The following is a 25,475-nucleotide window of genomic DNA, read 5'->3' on the forward strand; positions in this document are numbered from 1 at the left end:
AAGTTCTAGCTGACATAACTTTAGCAAGCATCTGGGCTGAAGCGGAGGGTAAAACGTCTTTCCCTTCTTGTTGGCATTGGTCTCTGAGATGCAGCCATGAATGGAAAAATTGTACTTTGTAATCAATAGGGGCTGCATGATGTTGTGGCTAGCTTGCTGGATCAGGACGAAAGCCAACTCACCTCTGACACTTCCTAAGTGATCCTATGTACTTGGTGACTTAATATCAAGGAGCCTCTCTTAGCTTGTAAAGTGGGGATAATTATAATTGTAGCACTGTTAGGAAGCCCAGATAAGATCATATAAGTAAAACACTTTCCAAAACTGAAATATTCTGGACAAGAATTACAGTAACATGCTGGAAGGAAAAAATAAAAAAAGATAGCACACCGAGGTGGGTCAGTAAGGAAACCTGGAGCCTTCTGACTGTAGGAAGGATATACACCATAAAAAAGAAAATATAATTTGTAAATTGCTTTTAATGCTACCAGGAACCAGAGGAAAGTTAACATGGGAATATTAATATAAGACCACCTTGGATGGATTTTGCTAATAAAATCTAATATAGGGAATAGAAAAATTAGTCATATTAAAAATTTTTTAGTGAAAGGAGGGAGAAGTCATTCATAAACATCCATTCTTTATGAAAGTCAGTTGGTCCCCTTGGTTGGAAAGAAAACTACAACTTTGGCAGGAACTTGATATCCATTTGAAGTTTCAGGGGCTTAAGATTTTACACAAAACTTTTGCAGAGTTATAGGCAATATTTCTATCTCAACTTTCTAAGACATTTAAATGCAGTGGGTTAATTATTGTGGTGGTTGTGAAATGTATTCCAAGTCATTCTTTGTGTACACTGGTTTCCTTATCTGCAGAAAAAAAAAAAAATAATAAGCATGCACCATAAATCTAAGATTTAAGACCAACAGGTCCATTAAAATGTAAGTTCCTTGAGGGTAGCTATCATTTCCCTCTTTTCTTTCTATTTCAAGAGTTGATGAGCACAGTACTTGGCACAAAATAAGTATTTTATTAAGGATTAGCCCAACTATGTCATTTCATTTTGAGGACAGCTGAAGTCCAGAAAGGCAATATGACTTGACACATAGGTAGAAAATAATAATAGAATTCATTCTCTTTGGACTAAAGGAAAGCAGTCTGTAAACCCTGAGATGTGAATGTAAATTCTTAGTGAGATTATAATTTGAAACAAAAAATGATCATAGTATTCACCGCAGGATTCATTCAACTGCAGTGATCTTATTTCAAACTAGACACGAAAGGCACTTATTCATTTAATAAAAAGAAAGCCTAACTATCAAAAATATTTGAAATAAACTTGGCTAAAAGAACAATACTGTTCTTTTTCCCCCTAGTAGCCAGCTATTTTATCACCAAATCTGAGTTGGAAGGAATATCAGTGACTGTCTAGTCACATATCAAAGGAATCCCTGGCCCAAAAGTGGTCATCAATCTCTGCTGAAAGACTCCAAAGAGGGGGAAACTACCAACTCTCTAGGCAGCCCATTCCATTTTCAAACTTTGATAACTGAGAAAGTTCTTCCTTAGACACCAAGCTTACTTTTGTGTATTGGTATCTTCCACCCAAGGCTCCTCATTCTGCCCTCAAGGCCATGGGAGAAAGACCTTTCTTTTGACAATCTTCAAAACTTGATTGCAGTGATCACTTTTCCTCTCACCCTCCAAAGTCTTCTCTTAGTTAAACATTATCATTCCTTCTAATTTACACATTCAATTCAATAAACTTTTTAAGGAATGCCTTGTGTCAGTCATGGTACTAGGTTTGGAAATAAAAAACAAAAATGAAATCTTTTGTCCTGGTCTAAGGGAGCTTACACTTTACAGGGGGCAGGAGAGAGAGATGTACATTTATAAATAAATGCAAAAGAGATGAAAATAAATATAGGATAAATGGACTAGGGAGGATGTCACTCAGCTATTATATATAAATTATTAATTATATATTTTGAAAAAGCATCATATATATTAAAGAGAGCATAGGGACCAAACTCCAAGCTGAGGGCAGGTCTAAATTCAGCATTTTCATACTTGACATAATGCTGTGATCCATAGAAATTGAATGGGTCATGCTTAGTGTCAAAGAAACCCCTACATGTCTGAACTAGCAGGAGGGTGAGGATGGGACTAGAACTGGGCAAGCCTGGGGGCGTGATTATCTATTTGAGCAAGCAACTATATTTTCAACATAATTAGACTAATTGCTTCCCAATTTTGGTTGATGAATTTGCACATGCAATTAATTACAGCTGATTTTAAAGTACTGCTTGCAATTCTTTGTTCTTCACTTCCCTACCAAACAAATTAATAAGGCATAAATTTAATTTTCAACTTTCATTTTGATTGGTATAAACTCCTATTAACTTGGTCTATTCTGCATCAGCTAACTAGCATTTACTTTTAGAAGGAACTCCATCCAAACTTCTTCCTCCCATAAAATAATTTTCCACTAGATATGAAAATCTCACTAAATGTTCCTAGAGTAACCATCTTAAAATGAAAGTGAGAAAAGTGAGCATTTCACTGTGTTTATGGGTTAGGAAGGAAAGCTATTAAAGTTAATGTTGCTTTCTATTTTTCTGCACAAAATCAAATTAGAGCTTAGTAGCCACACTGCGTTCCAATTTAAAGGTTACAGAACACAGTCGGCTGAGAGAAGGGAAGATGTTCCAAGCATTTAGATTCTCCAGAACAAAGTCTGAAAATGAAGCCTAAATTTTCCAGTAAGCAGAAATTTTGTACAGGGTGCCGGAGGAGAGCAGGCAGCCCCAGGTAAGGAAGGGAGAAACTGGAGAGCCTCAGAAGTCTGGGTCAGAAAATGGCAGAAATGTGATCCCATGGTATAAGTGGGAAATAGAACTGAAGGAATAATTGTGAGCACTCCCTCAATATGCCCAATGTCTGATACAGATGGATGGAAACGACAGAAAATAGCCAGAGCCTTAGGTATGGGGGTTCAATGATAGGGACAACGATACAGCAAAGAAAGGGGCTTCTTGGGAGTTAGATAATGCTGCAGTAAATGGCAATTATGGAGAAGTGAGGCAAGGAAGTTGTTTTCTAGACTTAAGAAGTCTATCTAACCATGGGATTATTAGATTTTAATAACTTCCAGGTTATTAAAATCCTACCAACTGTGGTAAAACATAATTTGGACAATAGGGAGAGAATCTAAAGAATTTCTGATCTCATCTTAACAGTTAGGAGTAGTTGGACATATAAGTATATATATAAAAACCTTTATAAAGACTTCCTTTATAAACCAATGTATTTCAAGATCATGAAATAATGGGGAATATTTTGGGGGAAAACACATCCAGAGACAACAAATGGAGTATTGGATCTGGAGTCGGAGCCCAAGTCCGGCCTCAGATAATTTAACTAGCTACATCACTGAGCACATCATTTGACTTCTCTCTGCTTCTGTTTTCCCATCTGTAAAAAGGGGATAATCACCTCTCAGAACTGTTGTGGAATGAGATATTTGAAAAGCCCTTTGCAAATCTTATAGCAAAATATAAATGCTAGTTATCATTAGTATCATTATTATAGCCAAAATACCAAAGGAATCCACTACATAAAATGTTAAGAACCCATGCTCATGGTAGAGAAAAGCTTAAAGGTCTTCCTTCTTCAGAGGCAGGAGAATACTTAATAAAGACACTGTCAGGCTGGGCGAGTCTCTAAGGTGAAATGGAATTCTGCCTGGAGAGATAGGCCCATTTGTACTTGTAAAAGTTACTTTATATTCTATACCATGCATACTTATGAAGGTCCTATTTGGGTATCCTCTCTGGCTACTAAAACCTTTCCCTCCAAAGTTACTCATAAGTACTATATTTATCTTTACTAATTATTTACTTTTTCTTTCCATCAGAATATAAGCTCCTTAAATGCAGAGGCTACTTTTCCCTTTTTCTTTGAAGCCCCAGGCACTTAGCACTGGGCCCAACACAAAAGAAGTGCTTACTAAATGACTGCTAAATTTACTAAGTGATGCAGTTGGAACACTCTTAGGTAGGGCTGGATTAGTAGGATGGGGCAATAAAGGTAGAGGGGAATTCCTGGAGCATCCACCTCCAAAAGGGAAAAAGGGGGTATGTAAGATTTGGGGGATAGGGGAAAAAAGAAGCTGATTCAAGAGAAGTCCAACAAGAAGAGCAGAGAGGAAACAAGCCCTAATTCCCAGGCCTAGCATTATGAGCTCTAAGCAGCAGCCACAGAGCGTTGTAGACAAAGATGTGGATCTGCTTTGGGATGGAGTTCTCCTCCCTGGGATTCCTGCAAAATCATTCAGTAAATATAATTTTCCTCTCCTTGTGCATAGAAATCCCAGCTGCTACCAAGAAACTGTAAAGGATCAAGATAGTGTTTCTTAAGAACTTAGTGTTTAAAAAAAAAAAAAAAAAACCATACACCCAAGTCTTCTTTCACCTGTTCGGCTCTCCCAGGGAAGGGTGGAAAATTCTCAGTGAGCTGTGACTTCCTCTGGCAGACTCCACAAGCCAAAGAAAGCACGTCGACATTTAAGCTGGCTGGTGTCACTTCCGGGACGCCGTGATTGGGGTCCTGTTTATGGGTCTCTACCCAGGTATATTTCAAGCGATTTTACTTTTTACATAGAGGATATCCCAAAAGTCTTAGTGCTGCTTAAAAGCATCAAGCCACACTAAGAATTTGGACACCTGTCTTCATCTCTGGCAAAGAGGAGGAACTCAATTAGCAAAGAGAAAGGCATTTGGCTCTCATGAATCCTTACAAAACAAAGAATGGCTTGGAGGAACTCATTAGGTGCCACCAGTTAGGCGAAAAAGAAGATCTTTAAACACAGAATTTCTTGGGATCATGGAGCAGACCACTTTAAAAAGCTTAGTCCCCGCTACGCCTTGAACTGTGGCAGGAATGGTAAATCTCAGTTTCTCTTAACTAAGTAATCTAAGTAACACAATCTAAACTGTATGTAAACATAGAACAAAAAATATTTTTAAAATGTCCCTCCTCTGTGAAAGCTACTTAAAAACATCAGAAAAAAAATGTTATAATTATAAAATTAATTAAAAAAAAAATCAGGAAAGGGGCAGCTAGGTGGTGCAATGGATAGAGCACCAGCCCTGAATTCAGGAGGACCCAAGTTCAAATGTGGTCTCAGACACTTAACACTTCCTAGCTGTGTGACCCTGGGCAAGTCACTTAACCCCAGCTTAAAAAAAGAAAACAACCAAAAAAAAAAAAAAAAAAAATCAGGAAAAGTAAAATCGCCCAAAGGAATAAATATTGTTGGTTAAGTACTTGTGTCCTAATCTAAAAGTTTAAAAAATAGAGCTTGAGATCATGCTGCAAGTCTACTTTCCTAGAAAAGTGAAAGGTAGAGTGAGAAGGAAAAGGAAAACGAGGAGGAGAGGGAGTGGAGGGCAGAGAAGACAAAAAAGAGAGGGGGTAGGGAGAGAGAGAGGGAGGAATGAAGGGAAGAAAGGAAAGAGAAGAGAAAAGGGGGAGAAAGAGGAGGGAGAGAGAGAAAGAGGGAGGAGGAAAAGAGAGAGACAAAGGGGAGGGAGGGAATGATGGAAGGAAGGAGAGAGACAGACAGAGAGAGACAGAGACAGAGACAGAGAGACAGAGAGAGAGAAAACGAACAAGTGCTGCAATCTCTTGGCCCTCACAGTAGCACATAAATGACCCTGAGTTCTTGAATTCTGTCCACTAGGTCAGAGCATGGATTTAGTTTGTGTCAATGGAGAAATTAATCTCACCACTGAAATCACACATCCCTGAAGTACTAATGTACATACATGAGGATGTGTTGATAGAATGTAACTTCATTTCCCCCTGTATCTCTAGATCTCAACCCAGCGTCCAGCACAAGGCAGCTGATTAACAATCGCTTGCTGGATGACTGACTGTAATTTGTATGCACACACACACACACACACACACACACGTGCATGTGAATGTATATATCCATACATGCTGGAAGTATCTAAAATGTAACTGGCAGGGGGCTTCCTTCATTAGTTCAGACCACACTCAGTCCGCATCTCATAAATTGCTTATCTCCCTCCTCCCTCCCCCACCAAATCTGGTAGCCAACCTTCTAGCCACGAGCCTTCAACCATTTGTGCACATACCATCTGGTCACTGGATTCTAAACCAGGGATGTGAAATTGGAGACCACGACAAGTATCCTTCTTGGCTGCAATGATGACTTGGGAAACCACCTGCTAATGTTATCGAGGTTCAACTGTATTTTATACATTTTGTTAAATATGTCCCTGATTATGTTTTAACCTGGTTCCTGCAGTTGACATCTCTGCTTGAAACTCTCCCACACTGGAAAAGTTTATCAAGTTTGGACTCCAATACACTCATGGTTTGTTGAGAACCAGTAGGAATAGTGAAGAGAATCCCAGTCTTCAAATTCTATGAGACTCTGGGAAAGCCATTTGACCAGGATTTAAATTCAGATCTTCCCCATTCTAGACCTAGCTCTGCAACCATTGCCCCACCCATCTCTTCAAGTCCTCAGGCAACTTTCAGAGACATCATTTACAACCCATCTGCAGGAACAGTGTCTGTAACCAGAGCTATCACAGGTTTGGCCTATCCCATCCCCCTGAAAAATTCCAGATTTTTTGTCAAATAAGATTTTTTCCCCCACAAACTTTGAGAAAAAGTCTAGTGTGATAACAATGAAAAAAGCTTGACTTCTCTCCTTCCTAGGCTTTAATGGAAAAGTCAACAGTCTGTGTGGAATGCTGGGTGCGGGATGTCTCCCACCTAGAGGCCCCTAAGCCAGAGATTCTTAAGGAGAGTCACAAGGGCTTTTTAAGTTTCTAGAAGCCAAAGGGATCAAGACAGACTTACTTCCTGCTTAACTGGACCACAGAAGTAAAGGCCAACTCCACAGCAGGTCCAGGTCCAACTGTATTCTACCCTTTCCCACTATGACTCTAAAACATGGTACCTCTAGGTCAGACTCAATGAGTCCAAATTACACCAGTGTCCTCTGAAACACCTCCCTTGTCTAGATTTGTACTCCGAGTCCCCGGGAGTAGTTTAAAGTATTTCGTTAGCTAAATAAGCTCCGATCTCGACAAGCTCCCCTAAAATATTTTTGCTACTTCCAATAGAGAAACCATTCTAAGAAGAATTAACCTGGGGGGTTTAGAAAGAAAATTAATAAAATTCAGACAATTGCTTCTAAAAAGAGAACATTTAACCACAAAATTAGTTGTGTGAATGAGAATATAGCAGTGAGAGTGATGGTTAGAGTAGTGGGCAGGGAGCCAAGAAGACCCAATTCCCACTGGACCTTACTAGGTACATGGCCCTGGATAAATCATGTCTTCAAACAACTAGTAGGTTGGCAAGAACCATCAGCTTTATTCAGCACTGGGTTACATACAGTGTTTGCTAGATAGGCATCGAGGTAGACTGGTAATAAATGGAACTGCTAGAAGTGGCAAAGGTAATTCTCACACTGGAAGTCCCTGGAGTTCAAAATACTGTATTCTCCTTGCTAATGTAAAAGGTTCGGAGCACAAAGCGATCCATCAATGAATGAATGAATCATTGTTTATTAAATACCTACTTTGAGTCAAACAGAGTTTCTAGATTAACAGCAATGGAGTAACAATTACTATTTTCTTTCTTTTTTCCCCTCTGAGGCAGTTGGGGTTAAGTGACTCGCCCAGGGTCACACAGTTAGGAAAATTAAGTGTCTGAGGTCAAATTTGAACTCAGGTCCTCCTGACTTCAGGGCTGTGCTCTATCCACCTCACCACCTGGCTGCTCCAAATTACTATTTTCAACAAACTTATCATCTTTATCAGGAAAATGTTAATACCCATCTCTATTCAAAATAAGTGGTGATGACAAAGAATCTGATCATCAGGTCCTCTCATCCTCCAAGTCTCAAGAAGAGAATCGTGTTCCTAAAAGCACCCGGCCCCAAGAACCACATGCCTCCTGCAGTGACTTGTTTAAGGCGTCACTGAAGCAGCCATGGACAAAACGGGGGTCAGCCTTCCCCTTCTTCATTACAACAACTTGAAAGTCACGCAGGAGTGAATAGTCCTTTTGTCCTTAAACAGGCTACTGAAACAACAGAAGCCTACTGTCTTATTGTCCATTCACAAAGCCTGGTGGGTTCGCTCTGAAGGCACAGGTATGTTAAAGTGTGTTTTACAGACAGAAATGGAATGTCAGGAGCGGCCACATCCCCGTTTTATGAAAGGCCATGTCTCGAGGAGGCTCAGTGACCTCACCTGTAAGAAATGCCACGTCGGCGACGGGAACAAAGTGGCTTCCTCCCCACGAAACACAATCTGTCTGAGAAGCAAGCCCATTCCCCTCCCGCTCAGGCCGCCATGCTTCTGTTTACTTTATGATCTCTGTTATTTGCCATAGCTTTTAAATACTCATTGTTTTCTCCTAAATGCCGTTCACACGACCTTTGATCAAATACATTTGTGCCAAACAAGTACATTTGCCAACAGAAGACTAGAAGTTAGGGTTACTATCTCTCCCAATGAACAATAGGCTGCCCACAAACATGGGTGTGCAAGGTGAGGGCGGATTCAGTACACAACCAAGCCAAGCCTACAATGTCCAATTAAACTCTGCATTTTCACATTTGTAGGTCTTGTCGGGAGAGTTTTCCGGGTGATTAAGTTTTTCGCTTCCCTCCTTTCACAAATAGTGAGTCCAAGGCAAAGACTTACTCACCAGGGACAGAAGGAACCCATTCCTACTTCTGCTAAAATTGGGCTTTTCTCCTTTAAGAGATGTGGTGACATCCTGTTAGCCCAGACACTTTACAGAGTCTAAGTCAATAATTACCCATCGCAGGCATCTACTTCCCAGGCTTACTGTGAGGGCTGAGGTAGCCTAAGTAAAATGCACAGCAAACTATAATCTGCTACCTATTCTTATGATCATTACTACTACCAGTACCAACACTGCCAATACCACCACTCCTCCTCCCATTACTGTTGATCCAAGAACATAATATCCAAAGGAAAAAAAAAGTTTTAAAAAGCAATTTCATGTCAACTTTTAAATTACGATAGTGTCAAAAACTGAAATTGTTCTTCTCACCCTAAAGCAACGGAGAAAAGAGGTTATTGTTTAATTGCCCAATCATAAATCCTGCATCATCTAGCACATGACTGCTACAATATTTTGTGTTCTGCGGGAAGGATGATGCTTAAAATAAAAGAGAAAAATAAAATAGCCTTCTGAATATATAATACATAAATATATATTTGCCTAATTGAAATGCCATTCTCATTCTTAACAAAAAAATTATTCAGTGACATTTTTAAAAATCCAAATTATTTTATTTAAACCATACTAACTTTTCTCTCAGAGGTAAAATGACATAGGAACTCTGTGTTCAAGGCCTGTTTCTGACATATACTAGCTGTGATTCTTGGCAACCTTCTCAGTGCTCTAGAACCCAGCTTCTAAAACTGTGGGTTGAGATGCCCCCATAGGGTCTCATAACTAAATATGAGGGTCGCAAAATTATGATTTATTATCAGTAAATGTTTGATTTGTATCCCTATTTTATATGCCTATATACCTGGGGTCTCATAAAAATTTCTAAAGCAAAAAAGGGATCATGAGTGGAAAAAATTTAAGAACTTGCAAACAAGGTACCAATAGGCTCATAGCAACCCTCTTATTATCCCAATTTTGCAAAGGTGGAAATTTAGAGAGAGAAAGGTGAGAGTCTGAGATAGAATTCAAATTCAGGTCTTCCTGAGTCAGTCCAGGCCTCTAGCTAGGTCACTGCCTGAGCCACTGAAGTGACAACTTGGCAGGCTAGTTGCCAGCAGGCATCAGTCAACACTGCTTTTCCCTCCCTAAGAGCTCCTTGCAGCAATAAAGTCACATGTTCTGAACAAAAAAACCCCAAAACATTTCCTTGAATTTCCCACACTCCCATGCTATTTACTCGATGAAAAGTTGAGTTCACTATTCACTCTGTCTATATCAGTTTGTCTCTTCTCAAGAAAGTAATGGAACTAAGCACCCAAAAGTCTTCTGCATTCATATTTCATATGTTTTTATTGATTTAATTGAATATTTCCCAATTATATATAAAATAATTTTTTTTCATTTTTCCATTAAAATTTCTATAAGAATTCCAAACTACCTTATAGATTAAGCATCTCAAGGAATAACTTGAACAGAGAAAACTACAGCTGATAACCTCCTCTTTCCCCCTCTCATTTTTATGACCAGCAGTCTGATACAAAAATTTATAAAGGGCCTCCTGGGACCAATTTACTGATGCTACATTCTGTTTCCTCACACTCCCAGCTCTTCCTTGTCTTAGAGAGAATTTATGAAACCTTAGGAGTCTGTGATGTTTTTTGAGGGGGTGGAAGTGAAGGGGGCTTCTTGGAGGGAAAAGAACGATTTGATTTTTTTTCCATTTTTCTTATTCCTCCATCCCCTTCATCCATGGCCAGTAGTTTAATTTTATTTTATAAGTACATGTTGTCTCTAGAATTTGATGATGCTATGGTTAACTATGTCATATTTTCCATTAGTCAGTAGCAAGACTCCCCCAGGAGTCATATTTTATATTGCAATTAATGGGACCATGGGCTAAATTCCTCTAAGAAGCATCCAAGAGGCCTGTGAGAACCTCAGTGTCCCTTGCTCAAAGCAGACCAGACCTAAAGAACTCCGTCCAGCCCTACTGGTACATTTTAGGAAGGGCTGGCTAAAGGAGAATGACGGGAATCCTTCAGAACCTTGAAGACACGCCCTTAGAGAAAAAGTGCAAAGAACCAGGGATATTTATGAGAAAAAAAGGAGACTTTAGGGAGTGGGACAGCTGTTCTCAGGTCATTGATAGCTGTCAGGTGGAACAGGGATTGGATTTGTTTGCCTTCGCCCCAGAAGGCAGAATTGGGAACAAGGGAAAGCTGCGGAGAGGCAAATTTCAGCTCACTCCAAGTAAGGAAAAACTTCCTAATAGAGAGGTCTGTTCAAAAATGCAATGGGCAGCTTCAAGGAGTAATGAGTTCCTGATCACTGGAGATTGTCCAGGGGAGGCAGGATGACCAGATGTTTGAGATGCTGGAGAGGGATTTGCTGTTCCAATTCAGGTTGGGCTAGATTGAAATAAATCGTGAAGTTGTTCAAAATTTGTTCAAAAAGATCATTCCCAATAATAATAATTCCTCCTAGGCTTTAAGCTTTACGAAGGGATAAATAAACAGGGCAAACATTATTGCCTCCCACCCACCCACCCATTTTCACCCATTTTCAAGGCTGAAAGAGTGGGAAAGCAAACCCAAGACTTCCAACTCCCAATCTACAGCTCCTCTCCCGTTGCCACACAGAGGACATTAAGATATAAAAGCAAGTGGGAAAGTGCAGGGGAGCCATGTGATAATCCTTCCATAGGCCTAAACCTTGGTCAGAACTTTATTACAGTTCTGGGGGCTCTACCAGACTGAAACTTAAGCAAGATGTGCAAAGAACTGGAGAAAATCCAAGGGATAGCAACCAAAAACCATTATAGGTCCTAAGAGGAAATAAAAAGAAAATGGAGTTATTTAGCCTAAAGGAGAGATGAGAGATGGAATCTTAATATGAATTTTTGCAGATATGGAGGATAGCATGTGATCAAGCTCTTCTTTTTCACCAAGAACAAAACAAGAGGAAATGTGATTAAGTTGAAGCCATGGGGATTTATATTTAATACAAGAAAAAAACTTTCTGGCAACGAAAACTCTGAGATACTGATATGTGTACAGCAATAAAGCTTGGTAGAGACTTAAATATGACCACCTTTTGTCAGATTCCTTTCTTACTTTATATTTTGTTTTAGAAAATTATTTTTGATAAGCCAAAACAATCAATCTGTACTCTATAAATTAAAACATTTAGGCTCTTGAGAATGAGGTAAAACACAGTAAAATCCAGTACTGTCATTGCATTCCCCAAATCTTACATACAATATCTGCTGGAGAATGCAATAACTAGATATCCACTTTCCAGTTATAAGAGCTCTAAATATAGAAGTATTCAATACACAGATAACTGGACCACGAATTTATTATTCCTTCTTCAAGAACTGTAATCTTCTCAGTGTCATCCAGTGAGGAAAAAAATCTCTCAAGTATAAATAAAAAGCATAAGAACATAAAATAAGACCTAAAAGTCTCTCTCACCAAGAGAAGGAGAATGTATTTGCCTTCCTTAAAATTCACTTTTAGAGTACTCCAAATCATATCTCTCATTCATTAATAAAGTCCATTCTTAAACTTTTGAAGCTAAATAGAGGAATCAAGCTAAAAGACTTAGGATTCAGATCATTTGAAATACTGTATCTATTCTGTTCTAGCTGTTTGACCCTAGGCAAGTCTCTTACCCCAACTGCCTCTCAAACAAAAACGAAAAAAACAAAAACCAGTATCTATTCCTACATTTAAAAGAAAAAACTAAAAAAGAAAAAAAAAACTAAAGGATAAAAATTCTCATATATACCAGATGTAATTTAAAATGCATTTCATACAATAGGCAATTCCTCCATTATTTGAATGGGTTATGACTCAAAAATTCAATTTGGAACTCAGAACATTGTTCCCTCCTCAAAAATTAAGTATTAATGAGAACTATACTCTCAGACTGGCCCATAAAATCATACTAAATATACAATTAAGCTTTATTAATTAATAGTATTAGCCAAAGTTCTGAGCCTTAGTGGAGAGTCAAGTAGTGCAGAATAGAGAAGAAAGAAATGGGATTAGAGAGGAGAGTTTCTTCCCCCATTGGAGATAAGTGAATTTTGTCTTTGGTATCCCTCCCAATCCCTCTCCAGGACCTCATGGTTGTTGCCTAAACCCTTAAGGCTATTCCTATTTCTCAAAGTGCCCCTTAATCCAAAATTATCTCTTTCCCCTCATGGCACAGCTTGATATTGGAGAAGTAAAGGGAGAAAAGCAAAATGGAAGGCAGCACTAAACCTCCCTAGCAGGAGGGCCTCACATCAAGTCAAACCAGAAGGAAAATAGAACACTTCTCCATCCACTGAGCGCTGGAGCTCTGAAATTGCTTTTTGGGGGTCCCTGAACAAGATGATGACATGGTTCATATATCTGAGTTGAGCCAGTGTCCCACTTGCTTTTACATTTTTTGTGTGGCCCAAGAGAAAGAGCCATAGACTGGGTGCTGCAAGTCTTGGGTTTGTGTTCTGAGCAGTTCCAACTGGAAGCTCCAATGATCCTGTGATCAAGAGAGCTATCTACATCCAGAGAGAGGACTGTGAGAACTGAGTGTGGATCACAACATAGCTTTTTCACTTTATGATGTTGTTTGTTTGCATTTTGTTTTCTCATTTTTTCTTTTTGATCTGATTTTTCTTGTGCATCAAAATAACTGTATAAATATGTATATATATTCATACAATTTAATAGATTTAACATATGTTAATTTTTATATATTTAATATATATTTTAACATGTTTATGTATATTTAACATATAATATATTTATATTTAATATATAAATATATAAGATAAATATTGTTATATAATTTTATTATATAATATAAAAGTATAAAATAATTAAAATAAATATATTATATATAATGTATGTAACATGTTTATATATTTAATGTTATATCTACATTATTGTATGTAATATATTATAGATATTTAATATATATTTTAACATGTTTAACATATATTGAATTACTTGTCATCTAGGAGAGGGGATGAGAGGAAGGAGGGGAAAAATGGAACACAAAGTTTTTCAAGAGTCGATGTTGAAAAATTATCCATGTATATATTTTGAAAATAAAAAACTTTAATAAAAATTTTTTTAAAAACTATCTTTGAAAGCTTAGTGTTAAACTTAACCACTCACTAAAAGTTGTCTGAAGTGCCTTATGTAATTTAAAACTAGATATGGCTCATTTCTCACCATGGAGAGGACTTTGTATTCTCAGAGGCGATGCTGGGGATCAACTTGGAAAAGCTTGAGGTATGGTCCAGGGAACACACTATGTCTTTTCCCTTTGGACCAACCAGCTAACTCTTGAAACTCATTTCCAAAAGGCTGGCTCCCAAGTAAGGACTGCTCTCAGTCCTGGCCACTCATTAAATGGCCAAGTGAGTAGAGATCTGTTTACATGACAGGGCCAGGGTGAGAGGGAACACCATGAAGAATCCATTACAAGGAGAAGTGGTACAGAGTCAGGATGCCATCAGTGAACTCTGTGAAAAAAAAGACAGACAGAAGCCCTGTGCATCCAAGGGGTAGAGCAGATCCACTTGGGGATCACTAACAAGAAGAAGAGCTGACATTTACAAGATGCTTTCAGGTACTTTGTTTGACGGCCACAACAACCTATGAGGTATTCCATTTTGCTAATGAGGAAGCGGAGGCAGATTTAACCATTTTTCCAGGTCCCTCAGCTCCTAAGCGTCTGAAGGAGGTCTTTCATCCCTCAAGTAGCCACCTCCCCATCCAAGAATGAATCATGGATCCCAGAAGCATCAAGTATAACAGAAGCCTCTGAAATTAGACTCTCACTTCTAAGTTTCAAAAAGATAAAAGTGATTCCTTATTACTTAGAGACAGTTGCTAAATAAACAATAAAATAATAAAAATTCATATTCATTATTATATTCATTATATGTTTTACATATATGTATATTTAGGGAGAAGATTTTTTTACTATTTTAAAATATTTATTTCCTTAGGATAATAGAAAAATGTTTAAAACTTAACAGTCCTTCCCTTTCTGTACTATATTTAATACAGCTAAAAAATTCATTTTCGAGCCCTCCTACTGCTTACTTTTCTCCCTGTTTCACAACTCAAGTAATTTACTGCTTACTGCTGCTGTCATCCATCTGAAATGGCACCTCCGTTCCCTTCCAGCTTCACTGAAGAGCTCGCTCACACATCTATCTTTAAGATGGCTATATTTACATATACCCATATGCCACCATTCAGGAAACAACCCCTGCCTTCCTCTTGGCTTGGCACTGATGGCTACATACATTCCTAAGCTTTGAGGGGCAGGCAGAAGGGTGAATGAGAGGTTATCACTCATTTTTTCATGGACACGGAGTAGATATTTTAAATTCCATTGCTTTATGGAATGGTGGTAAATGTAAGAGAAAGCAACTAGGGAGCCATAGTGAACTATGGAGCAAAGATGGGAGCCATAGCGGACTATAGAGCAAAGGCTGGGATTCTAAGAGCCTGGAGTAAAATAGCATCTTCACCTCTATTCTCTGCCTAAAGTCCTTCCCCAACTTTCCTCTATCTATTCAAATCCCATCTTTCAAAGTCCAGCTCTTCATCTTAATTTCTTCAGGAAGCCTTAACTGATCATCTCAGTGACCATTTTCTCTTAAAAATCCTAGCTTCCACACACTGAGTCTCCAAGACCTCATCTACAAAATGAGGATAATAATATTCAATTTTCCAATGTCACAGAGCTGTTGTGAAGAATGTGCCTTCTAAGTCCTAAATTATCACAATTTAGTGTAAATTATGATGCGGTAACCTATTACTGTTGTTGGCCATAACATTTATTTGGCCCCCAATGATAGGATCAAGATTTAGAATTGAAAGGACTCCAGAGAGTCATCTAAGCCCATGGTGTGTTGGAGACAGTGCCTCCTGGGAGCTGAGTGTTAAATTTTCACTGTGAGCATTTGTACCTTGGAAATTGGCAAAGGCTACAGAAAAAATGCCTGATTTCCCAGTTGTGGTTTAATCTAGGTTTAAGAAAATGTTAATAAAGCAGATTAAATTTTAAAGTGTGTCCAGTATATTTTGGAGAGCAGGTTGTTAAACATTTACCATCATACTGCAGATCTAATTCCAACCTGCTCATTTTGTAGATGAAAAACTGAAGCCAAATGCATTAAATAACTTATCCAAGGTCACACAGATTTTAAGTTCAATACTTTCAAATTCAAATCCTCTCCTCAAAATGTCTCTTCTTGTTCTATATAGTTTATTATATATAGTATATATAATTACATATAGTTTTATAGATATATTACATAGTTATATATATTAGTTTCATATAGTTTGCTATTTTATACAGTTATAGTTATATGTATTATATAGTTTACTGCTATTTTATATATAGTTAGTAATATGTAGTTTTATATATCAATATAGTATATTGATTATATTTATATATAGTTATATATTATATCGTTTTAAATAGTTTACTACTGTTTTATATATAGTTATAGTTTAAATATTATATAGTTTACTACTGTCTTATAGTGAGTTATACATAATATAGTTTTATATATAGCTACATATTATAGTTTTATATAGTTTATTAGCTTTATATATAATTATAGTTAAATATATAGTTATACATATTATATAGTTTTATATAGTTTACTACTGAATTATTCCTTAAATATTCATGTGTAAACTCCTAAAGACTACCTTAGTCACACCCTTCCCTCTGCACTTGGCACATTTCTGTTCCATACTGGGTTTTTCTCACTATTCCATCATGCCCCCCTTTTTGGGGAGGTTTCTTGGTAAAAATACTTGCCTTTTCCTTCTCCAACTCATTTTCCAGATGCGCAAATAGGGTGTTAAATATCTGGGACCAGATTTGAACTCGGAAAGATGAGTCTTCCTGATTCCGAGCCTAGCAATCAATACTTGTGGGACGGAAGAAGGTGAGATGAATTGGCTATCATAGTGAAACAGACAAAAGAAAAGAGAAAGTGGGGCATCTAGGTGGTGCAGTGGATAGAGTACCACCCCTAAAGTCAGGAGGACCTGAGTTCAAATTTGACCTTGGACACTTAGCATCCTAGCTCTGTGATCCTGGGAAAGGCCCAATTGCTTTTTAAAAAAAGGGGGGAGGAGGGGGGAAGAAAACAGGTTTTTCCTCCCTCGAAGATCGGAATCTTGTTTTGAGGAAACTGAGACACTTGGCCCAAAATCCACGGTCTGACCCTGCAGGCGTCAGCCCCCAAACCCAGTCAATGACCATTCCCTCCCCAAGGGCAAGAATGAGAGCGGATTCATTCAGCATTTCCCTTGTCCCTCTTGGGTCTGTTTTTAGACTGAGTTCCCAAGTCCAATATGGAAATGAGATGTGCAGAACATATTGGAGACATTCAGATCTGCAGATAAAAGTCGCCCTTCTCAGCCAAGGGCGTGAGAAAGCCACAAGGGACCAATTGGGACATCGCTAACAAACCAACGCAGGTTCCAAGTGTTGTCACTTTCAGCTGAGCTACAACATGCCGTAACACGCACGCTGCTCGGGCTGTCACTTAAAAATGTCTTCTGACAAGCATGCGTCCTTGGCAGGATGGCGCTCTCATTGAGTCTGCTCGAGAAGCTGTGTTATGGGTATGTGTGCCAGTCTCGTTCCTTCCACAAACTGCGACTTATTTCTCAGGAATTATTAAAATGGCTACAAAACATGCATCTAATGGAATGTATTCCTACCACTATTTATTCTGAATTAAATTCTAAAATCTAAATTCTTTGTACAAAAGGTACCATTAACTGCTAAGGAAAGTTATTTTAAGCAGAAGTGGCTGTCATAAGTACTGAAGTACTTTGTCACCCCTTATCAGGCACAGATTTAGGGCTAGAAGCAATCTCAAAAATTATTAAAATGTTTAGAAAACATTCATCCAGTAGAATGTGTTTCTACCGCTATTTATTCTGAATGCAAAAAGTACTGTTAACTGCTAAGGAAGAGTTATTTTAAGCAGAAGTGGCTAGCCTTATAAGTACTGAAATACTTGTCATCCTTTATCAGACATAGATTTAGCACTAGAAGTGATCTTAAAAAACATCAGGCCCAACACTTTCATTTTACAGATGAAGAAACTGAGGCACAGAGGAGTAAAAAGATGAAATTAAATGACTTTCCCCACAGTCATATTACGTGTATGAGGGAGGAGGATCTGAGTTTGGTTTTTCCTGGTTATTCTACTTAATCAACTTTCAAAAATCTACTTTTATCTACTTAATCTACTTAAAAATCAACATATTTTATTCCCATTTTTACCTACCTCTACTACTGTATTCAAGTTGTAGAAAACAGCAAGATAAGTTTCTTTAAAAACAATTTTTCTTAGATTTGTGATGGAAAGAGCCATCCACATCCAGAGAGAGGTCTATGGAGATTGAGTGGGGATCACAGCATGGTATTTTCATCTTTGTTGTTGCTGTTTGGTTGTTTTTGTTTTTCTTTTCTTTTTCATTTTCCCCTTTCTGATCTGATTTTTTTGTGTGTGCAGCATGATAAATGTGGAAATATGTTTAGAAGAACGGTACATCAGCAAAACAACTGTTTGAACAAGTATACATATATTGTATTTAATTTATACTTTAACATATTTAACACGCATCGGTCAACCTGCCATGGTGGGGGGAGGGGAAAAATTAGAACAAAAGGTTTGGCAATTGTCAGTGCTGTAAAATTACCCATGCATATATCTGGTAAATAAAAACTATTTTTTAAAAAAAGAAGAACTGTACATGTTGAACCTATATTGGATTATTTGCTGCTTAGGGGAGGAGGGAAATGGGGAAGGAAGGAGAAAAATTTGGTACACAAAGTTTTTCAAGGGTGAACATTGAAAACTATCCTTGCTTGTATTTTGAAAAATAAAAAGCTATTATAAATTTTAAAAAACAATTTTTCTCCATGTAAAGACATCACAAGTTAATATACAATATACTTGGTTTCAGAATCAGGAAAACCTTGGGTTTTGATAGCACTTCTGACATTTATTGCCTCTGTGACACAACTCAAGTCACCTTTACTCTATGTGCATCATGTCACTCCATGTAATTTATTTACTAAGTAATATGTTTCTGATCTGCTCTGCAGGAGGGAATTCCCATACCAGGAATTCCTGTGCTGATAAAATCTCAGGTCCTTTGCTACCCTTATCCCAGAAGAGACCACAATTAGGTAGTCATAAAATATGAAAATTGTAAAAACTAGGAAAATACTATCAACCACTAACTGGTATTGCTGCCATAAATACTAACAACTGTTTACACAGCAATGCATAGCTGAAATACCTTAGCAGTTCAAAAGCATAAGAAATGTGTGGGTGTATTATGTAGGGAGATAACAAGGTACAGTTGGAAGGAATGCTGCTTTTTGGAGTTAATGGCCATGGGTCTGAATACCTGCTCACCCACTTTTCTGCCAGTGTTACCTGAGGCAAACCACTTCCCCACTCTGAATCTCCTATTTCCTCATCTTCCAAATAAAGGAGTTAGTCTAGAGGACCTCAGAGGTCCTTTCCAGCTCTAGGTCAATGAAGGTATGTAGCAGATTCTACCCCTACAAAGAAAACCAAGGCTGTAAATTATTAGCTCTAAATCTTAGAGCTGTTGAGTTGAATACTTGAGCCCTCTCCTCTAAATTCTTTTTACCATGATCAAACATTCAGAGCATTCCTCCTAACATGTAAAGTGATGTGTCAACAACAAAGACACTTTCTATTCATAGCCAGAAGCTATCCCTCCACTAGTCTAATTAAGAGTGAAACAAAACCTTTCCAAAGAAGCTAATCTCCCCTGTCATTAAAGGAAGCAGACCTGGGTCAGGTGTCTCAGAAATGATCAATGTGATGACTGGTTCTCCAGTTAAAATATTCATGAGTGAAATTCCTCATGCCTTGTTTCCTGCAGAATTTTTTTTGAAAGAGTCCAGGAAATAAACAAATGCCAAGAAGAGTGCTGAGGGGACCTATGTATTTATTTAATCCATAGCAAAAATGGACTTCAAATACTGAAAAGGATCACCCTCTCTCTCTTGAAGAAATGTTAAAATGTGAATCAAAAGAAAAGATCATCAAACAGTCTGCCAGAGATGGGTTCAAAGGATCAGCTTTCTAAACCTGGGCCATCCCCTGGGGGATGGCTGCAGAAGCAACCTAGTGCTTGCAACCACCCCATCTTGTTCCAACTGCAGTCCAAACAGCTGCACCTCATCCACTCTAGGTGAAGTCTATATTATAGAATGCCTGCAAGATGAAGCATTCCTGTAGTAAGTCAAAGGAAACTACAAAAGAAACTACAAAGTGCATTATTTTTCAATGGAAGGTTACAATAATAGACACGGCACCCTACTGTGGGGGGGAAAGCACAGGTGTTCCAGTTGAGACCTGGAATCAAGTCTATTTTAATACTTAACACCTGTGTAAACTTGGATTGAGATATTTCATCTCTCTGAGCCTCAGTTGCTTCACATGTAAAACAGAGATTTTAAAAATTGTCCTACTTACCTTACCTGGGTTGTTGGGAAGAAAAGGGCTTATAAACCTTCAAGGGTTAAAATAACTCTGGTCTTCAACTTGCTCAATTATAAAATCAACTCAAGGAGCTCTAAATCTAAGATCCTATCAACTGTACAATTCATAAGCAAAATTAACTATGAATTAAAACTGTATCAATTACAATTTGGCCAATTTCTAAAATAGTTTGCTCCATTCACACATGCAACTATTTACTTAACTACTTTTTCTACCTTTATCAAAAAAAAAAAAAAAGTAATAGGGAAAAATATAAAGATACCATTATCTTATTACAAGATAATATCATTACCCTGACTTCTGACCTTACCTAATAAAATGGTTTATTCCTAAGAAATACATTTGATTTTTAAGAGACAGGCTCTGTACCTGCAATGTACCTGAAGCCTTTCTCGATAAGCCCAGCCCATAGGAACTTCCCCCCAAAATTATTTTGTATGAAGTTTGATACCATAAATGTAGAATTATAAGGGACCTTAGAGGTCATCTAGTCAAACACTCATTTTATAGATAAGCAAACAAGAGTGGCTTGCCCAATGTCACACAGGTATCATATGGCCATACAAGGATTCAATCTCAGGTCATTTAACTCCAGACCCAATATTTTATACAAGTCTTCTGGAGGTCCCCTCAGATCCCAAACTCAAAGGCAGGAACAATCTCACTTTTAAAATCTGCACATTCCTAGTGACTACAGTGACTCACCCAGGAGCCCACAGCTAATACCTGCCAAATTTGAACTCGGGTCTTCCTGGGCCTAGTTCTATCCACTGAGCCATTTATCTGCCTCTGCTTGGCACATAATAGGTACTTAATAAATGACTTTTTCTCTGTTGTTTTCAAGTCTTGGTAGGCAGTCACATTATGAGTTACACTTAAAACTTTTTTCCAGCCCCAACTCAGGCCTATACCCAAGCCCTAATAAAGGATCTTGCTAAATTAATTTTATTGTACTCTCAGTAAAACAAAAACAAACAAAAAAAAAGGCATGTGACTAGATTGTCCACAGCCTCTGAGCAGTCCTGAATGACATTTTGTTGCCATGGCAACAAAACTGACCTACCTGTAGCTGTGGTCTGTTAATAACTCCTCCTACAAATATAGTAGCTGCTTTCATAAAGCCAAACCACCACAACTAGAAGCAGAAAATAATGTCATTGGGCTGATTCTCTATTCCGGACATATATAATCAAATAAAGTTCCAATCAAAATAAACCACAATCACGCATAATCAACATTTTACAAGTTATCATATTCTTTTCAATTATGTTTGAATAATTTCATAATGACCCCCCCAAAAAAACTTACTTTAGCTGAGAATACATATAGAGGGTATTGAGATATTTTGAAACAGATAATTTACCACCAGTTTCAAAAGCACTGAATGAATAATAAATGGAAGTAAAGAGAGAGCTCTAGTCCTCCATGTACTTATTGTGATTCATCAACTAGTTGTTTCCTGGCTACTTACTCGGACCGGGGGACTCCGGGCCTGCACTCGTTGCTGTCCACCTTGGGGATCTTTTGAGCCACAATTCACAACAGCACTGCCCTGGACCCTTAGAGCACTTGTACAGTTAATCCCGCTGCTGGCGCCTGGTTTCCGAGGTCTCTGCTTGATTCCATCCAACAGCCTAACCAACAAGATGTTACTGGGTAGCTCATCGACTCCAGAGCCCACTAAAGTCCTGCATTCTGGACATCTCAGTTCATTTCGAGAACCGACAATCCCCAGCAAACATCGTTTGCAAAATGTGTGCTGGCAAGGCAAGACCTTTGCAGAAGCATCCAGTCGTTCTAAACACACGGGACATTCCAACAGATCCAACAAGGCAGACTCATCCATCTTTATCTAGTTTACTGAGAAAAAAGCCTTCATAGTTGTTCACTTCCCTTAAAGTGATTCATGTAACATCCATGCCTGTTCAGATTCTCTTCTGGAAGGTAGAGGGGGGGAAAAAAAAGAAAAAGAAATAATTAATATTGTGATCTGGGGAGAAAGTTTAAAATGAGTTCAATAGTCATCATAGTTACTAGAAAGAACAGCATGATCCTGAGAGCTGGGCTTATATCCCAATTCTGCTACTAACAAGCTTACTTTCCTTCACTAATCAAACATTTATTTTTTAAGAAATTTATTTAGATAAAAGAAGCTGACTTTAAGTTATGGTAAATCACTATATTAGTTTAATTTAAAACTATTAAATCACTGTGATCTTGGGAACCTCATTGGCCTTCCTCAGGCTCAGTTCCTCACTTTCAAATGAAATGGCCTCTAAGGTCCTTTCCAGATTGGTTAGCATATGGATCTAGAAAAGACAGGCCAAGAACTAAAACATTCATTTTTTTTTTAATGGAGTCTGCTTTGCTTCTGAACAGTATTCCTATAAAGGTGAGTCAATTTTTTTTTTAAAGATTTCTACAGAATTCGAAAACAATCCCCAAAGCTATTTAGAAGTACACTGTTTTGTAATCCATTAAGTGCTTATTACAGAAGGATTTCTGTAATAAACGCAATTTATGAAATGAAATAAAGAAGATAATTTCTTTGACCATCATAGTGCTATTAACTGCTGTACTTGGCTCAAATGCAAAGCTAAACAAATGCCAATTTAAAGTTTTCTTTACCTGAAATTACTATTAACATCCAACAAAGCTCCAATTTTCAAACCACTTTAGAGTTTAACAAATTCTGCTGCCTGTGATCACTTGTGATAAACTGGCTCCAGTATGAGCTGTTATTTCATGAGCAAGGGCACTCCCAAGGTGGAAACTCTCTCTCCTGATGCAGATCAGCCACTTGAATAACTTTTAGAAGTAGAAGTTTGTCTGCAATAGGGAGAAGGGCTATAACTTGCATTAGGAGCACAGGCAGTGTGCATGCAAGACTGGATGTGAACCCAACTTTTATTGACGACTACAGCAGTAAGACCTCTAGCCAATAAGCAACTGCAAATCATATGTTTCTTATCTAGTCTTAATGAGTTTATGTAATAGTTCTCAAAAAAAAAAAAAAAAAAAAAAGGTTAATTCTGCAAAATGAGAGGCTGGAACTTAATGATTATGAAGTACCTTCCAATTTAGGATTCTAAGCTCCTGAAAAGATTGGTTTGAAAGTTTGTAAGTTACAAAGGCAGTGATTTATACCAATCTTCACCTCCTGAGCAGTCATTTACAAACTCTCAAGTACGCAGGTTTTTGTTGGTTTGTTTGCTTGTTTGTTTAAACTGCTTGCCCTAATTCCATTCAAGACAACAGCAAAAATAATTGTGAATCTGGCAATGGGGAAGCTTTGCCTACAGAGCTGCTGGCAGAATGGGAAATTCGACCACTGAGTTTGTTTTAAAAAAAAAAAAGTCATTCACCACCTCCATCCCCTCATTCCCTTCCCCCCCCACCCCCAAAGCCAATCCTAGCAGATTAACTCAGACTCAAGAAAAGAGACACATACTACACAGACCCCCTCCCCCTCCCTTCTCCCTTTCTGCGTGTCTCTCACAGACACACCCCACAGCAAGGTGTTGGGGGCACGGCGTGGCTACTTCCAGTGGGAAGGGTCAAGGGCTGCAGCCGCCGAGGCGCGGGGATGCGGGCGGTGGGTAAGGAGGAAACCAGCCGCAGAATGTGGGCTTTATTAAAGAGGATCCTGCGCGCTCGAGCCTCTCGGTTGGGGCAGGGGCCAAACATATGCACGCACGAACACACACACACACACAAACACACTCACACTCACAGACACACACACAAACACACGACTGCTGGAAGTTTTCAAAGACTTAAAAATAAATGCGTAGCCTCAAGTTGCGAAACTAAGCTCCACAGAGTTGGGGGGGGACGCGAAAACCCATTAGAGAAAGGGGCGGGAGAAGCACAGAGATAACAGTCCCCATAGAAACAGACCCCCCGGCGGGTGGGGGGTCCCGGGGGTCGCGGGGAAGCTGGACAAGCCGGGAGAGGACCCCCACGCCAAGCCCGGCGCCCGGGCCGCGGAAGCCCCGCCGCAGACCCCGGATCTCACCCATTCCCTCCGGATCCCCGGGCGCCCGCAGGGACCCAGCCGGCAGGAGGAGCCGGCTCTCTGCGCTCCCGGGAGGGAAGGCATCTCCGCCCCGCAGCCGGGAGAGAGAGGAGAGGGAAAGCGCGGGAGAGGGAGGGGAGCGGGCCGGAGAGAGAACGAGGGACAGGGCACCCACCATCTCCTTCCCGCGCGGCTCCTCCGTGGCCAGGGGCTGGAGGAGGCGGGGGCCGGGGTCCGGGCCGCCGCTCCCGGGCGGAGCTGCCTCCTCTTTGTTCGCGGGCACTGCGGCGGCGGCGGCGGTGGCGGGGAGGAGTGCGCTGCAGCCGCTGCCGCCCCAGCTCCGCTGCCTCCGTGTGTGTCAGTCTGTCTGTCTCTGACGGCGCGGCGGCACGCAGGAGACTCCTCTCTGCTGCCCCCCTGCACCCACACTCACACGCGCCCGCGCGCGCGCGCCACCTCCCACTTTCCCAGCCAAGGAGAAGGGAAAGGGGAGGAGGCAGCGGAGAAGCAGCGGCAGCCCGAGCCCCGGGGCGCCAGGAGCCCGGAGCCCGGCCCAGCCTGGCAGCGAGCGCACAGCGCCTCCCCTCGGCGCCCGGCGCGGCCCCGGGGCGGCTCGGCTGCGGCTGCCCCCCTGCCCCTCCCGCAGCCGGGAAGAAAACCGGAGGGGTCCTGGAGGGCGCAGCTTACCCGGCCCGGCAGGGCTCCGGACGCCTCGGGCAACTCCAGCAGTCTGCGCCCGAGGGCAGCTCAGGTGGTCTGGGAGCAGTTAGGAAGTGCTAGCCTTGTGCTGAGCGCCAGGGATACACAGGAAGGCAGGCGCGAGCGGGCTCCCTGCCCTCAGGAGGCTCTCATTCTAATGGAGAGCACGGCAGGACTGTGTACTGACCGGTGCTGAGCCCGGGATACAAAAACAGGGCCCTGCCCTCAGGAAGCTCTCCTTCTAAGGGAGAGGTACACGCGGAGAAACAAATTATGTACATACAGGATATATACTAGGTAATGGCGTTATATACAACTAGATAATGGGGGGTGGGGGGCAACAGGGAAAGACCCGCAGAAGGTGGGTTTGAACCGAGTTTAGGACTGGCTTAACCCTTAGTCAAC

At 39.8% G+C, this 25,475-nt stretch overlaps 1 protein-coding gene across 2 annotated transcripts in view; it reads right to left on the reverse strand.

Annotated features, from left to right (window-relative positions):
* SH3RF1 (SH3 domain containing ring finger 1) overlaps positions 1 to 25,076 on the reverse strand; it is a 197,612-nt gene extending 172,536 nt beyond the window's left edge. The window contains exons 1-2 of one of the 2 annotated variants that reach the window (XM_074274093.1): positions 25,059 to 25,076; positions 21,825 to 22,290 (exon numbers count right to left, since the gene is read on the reverse strand). In XM_074274093.1, coding sequence (XP_074130194.1) covers positions 21,825 to 22,199 — 375 coding nt within the window. In that variant the 5' untranslated portion in view covers positions 22,200 to 22,290; positions 25,059 to 25,076. Of the gene's footprint in view, positions 1 to 21,824; positions 22,291 to 24,546; positions 24,799 to 25,058 lie in introns of those variants that run through there. The other variant, XM_074274092.1, reaches the window with a different exon arrangement.
* Between the last annotated feature and the right edge of the window lie 399 nt (positions 25,077 to 25,475).

The sequence above is a fragment of the Sminthopsis crassicaudata genome, chromosome 6, assembly GCF_048593235.1.
Source record: "Sminthopsis crassicaudata isolate SCR6 chromosome 6, ASM4859323v1, whole genome shotgun sequence".
Taxonomy (NCBI): Eukaryota; Metazoa; Chordata; class Mammalia; order Dasyuromorphia; family Dasyuridae; genus Sminthopsis; species Sminthopsis crassicaudata.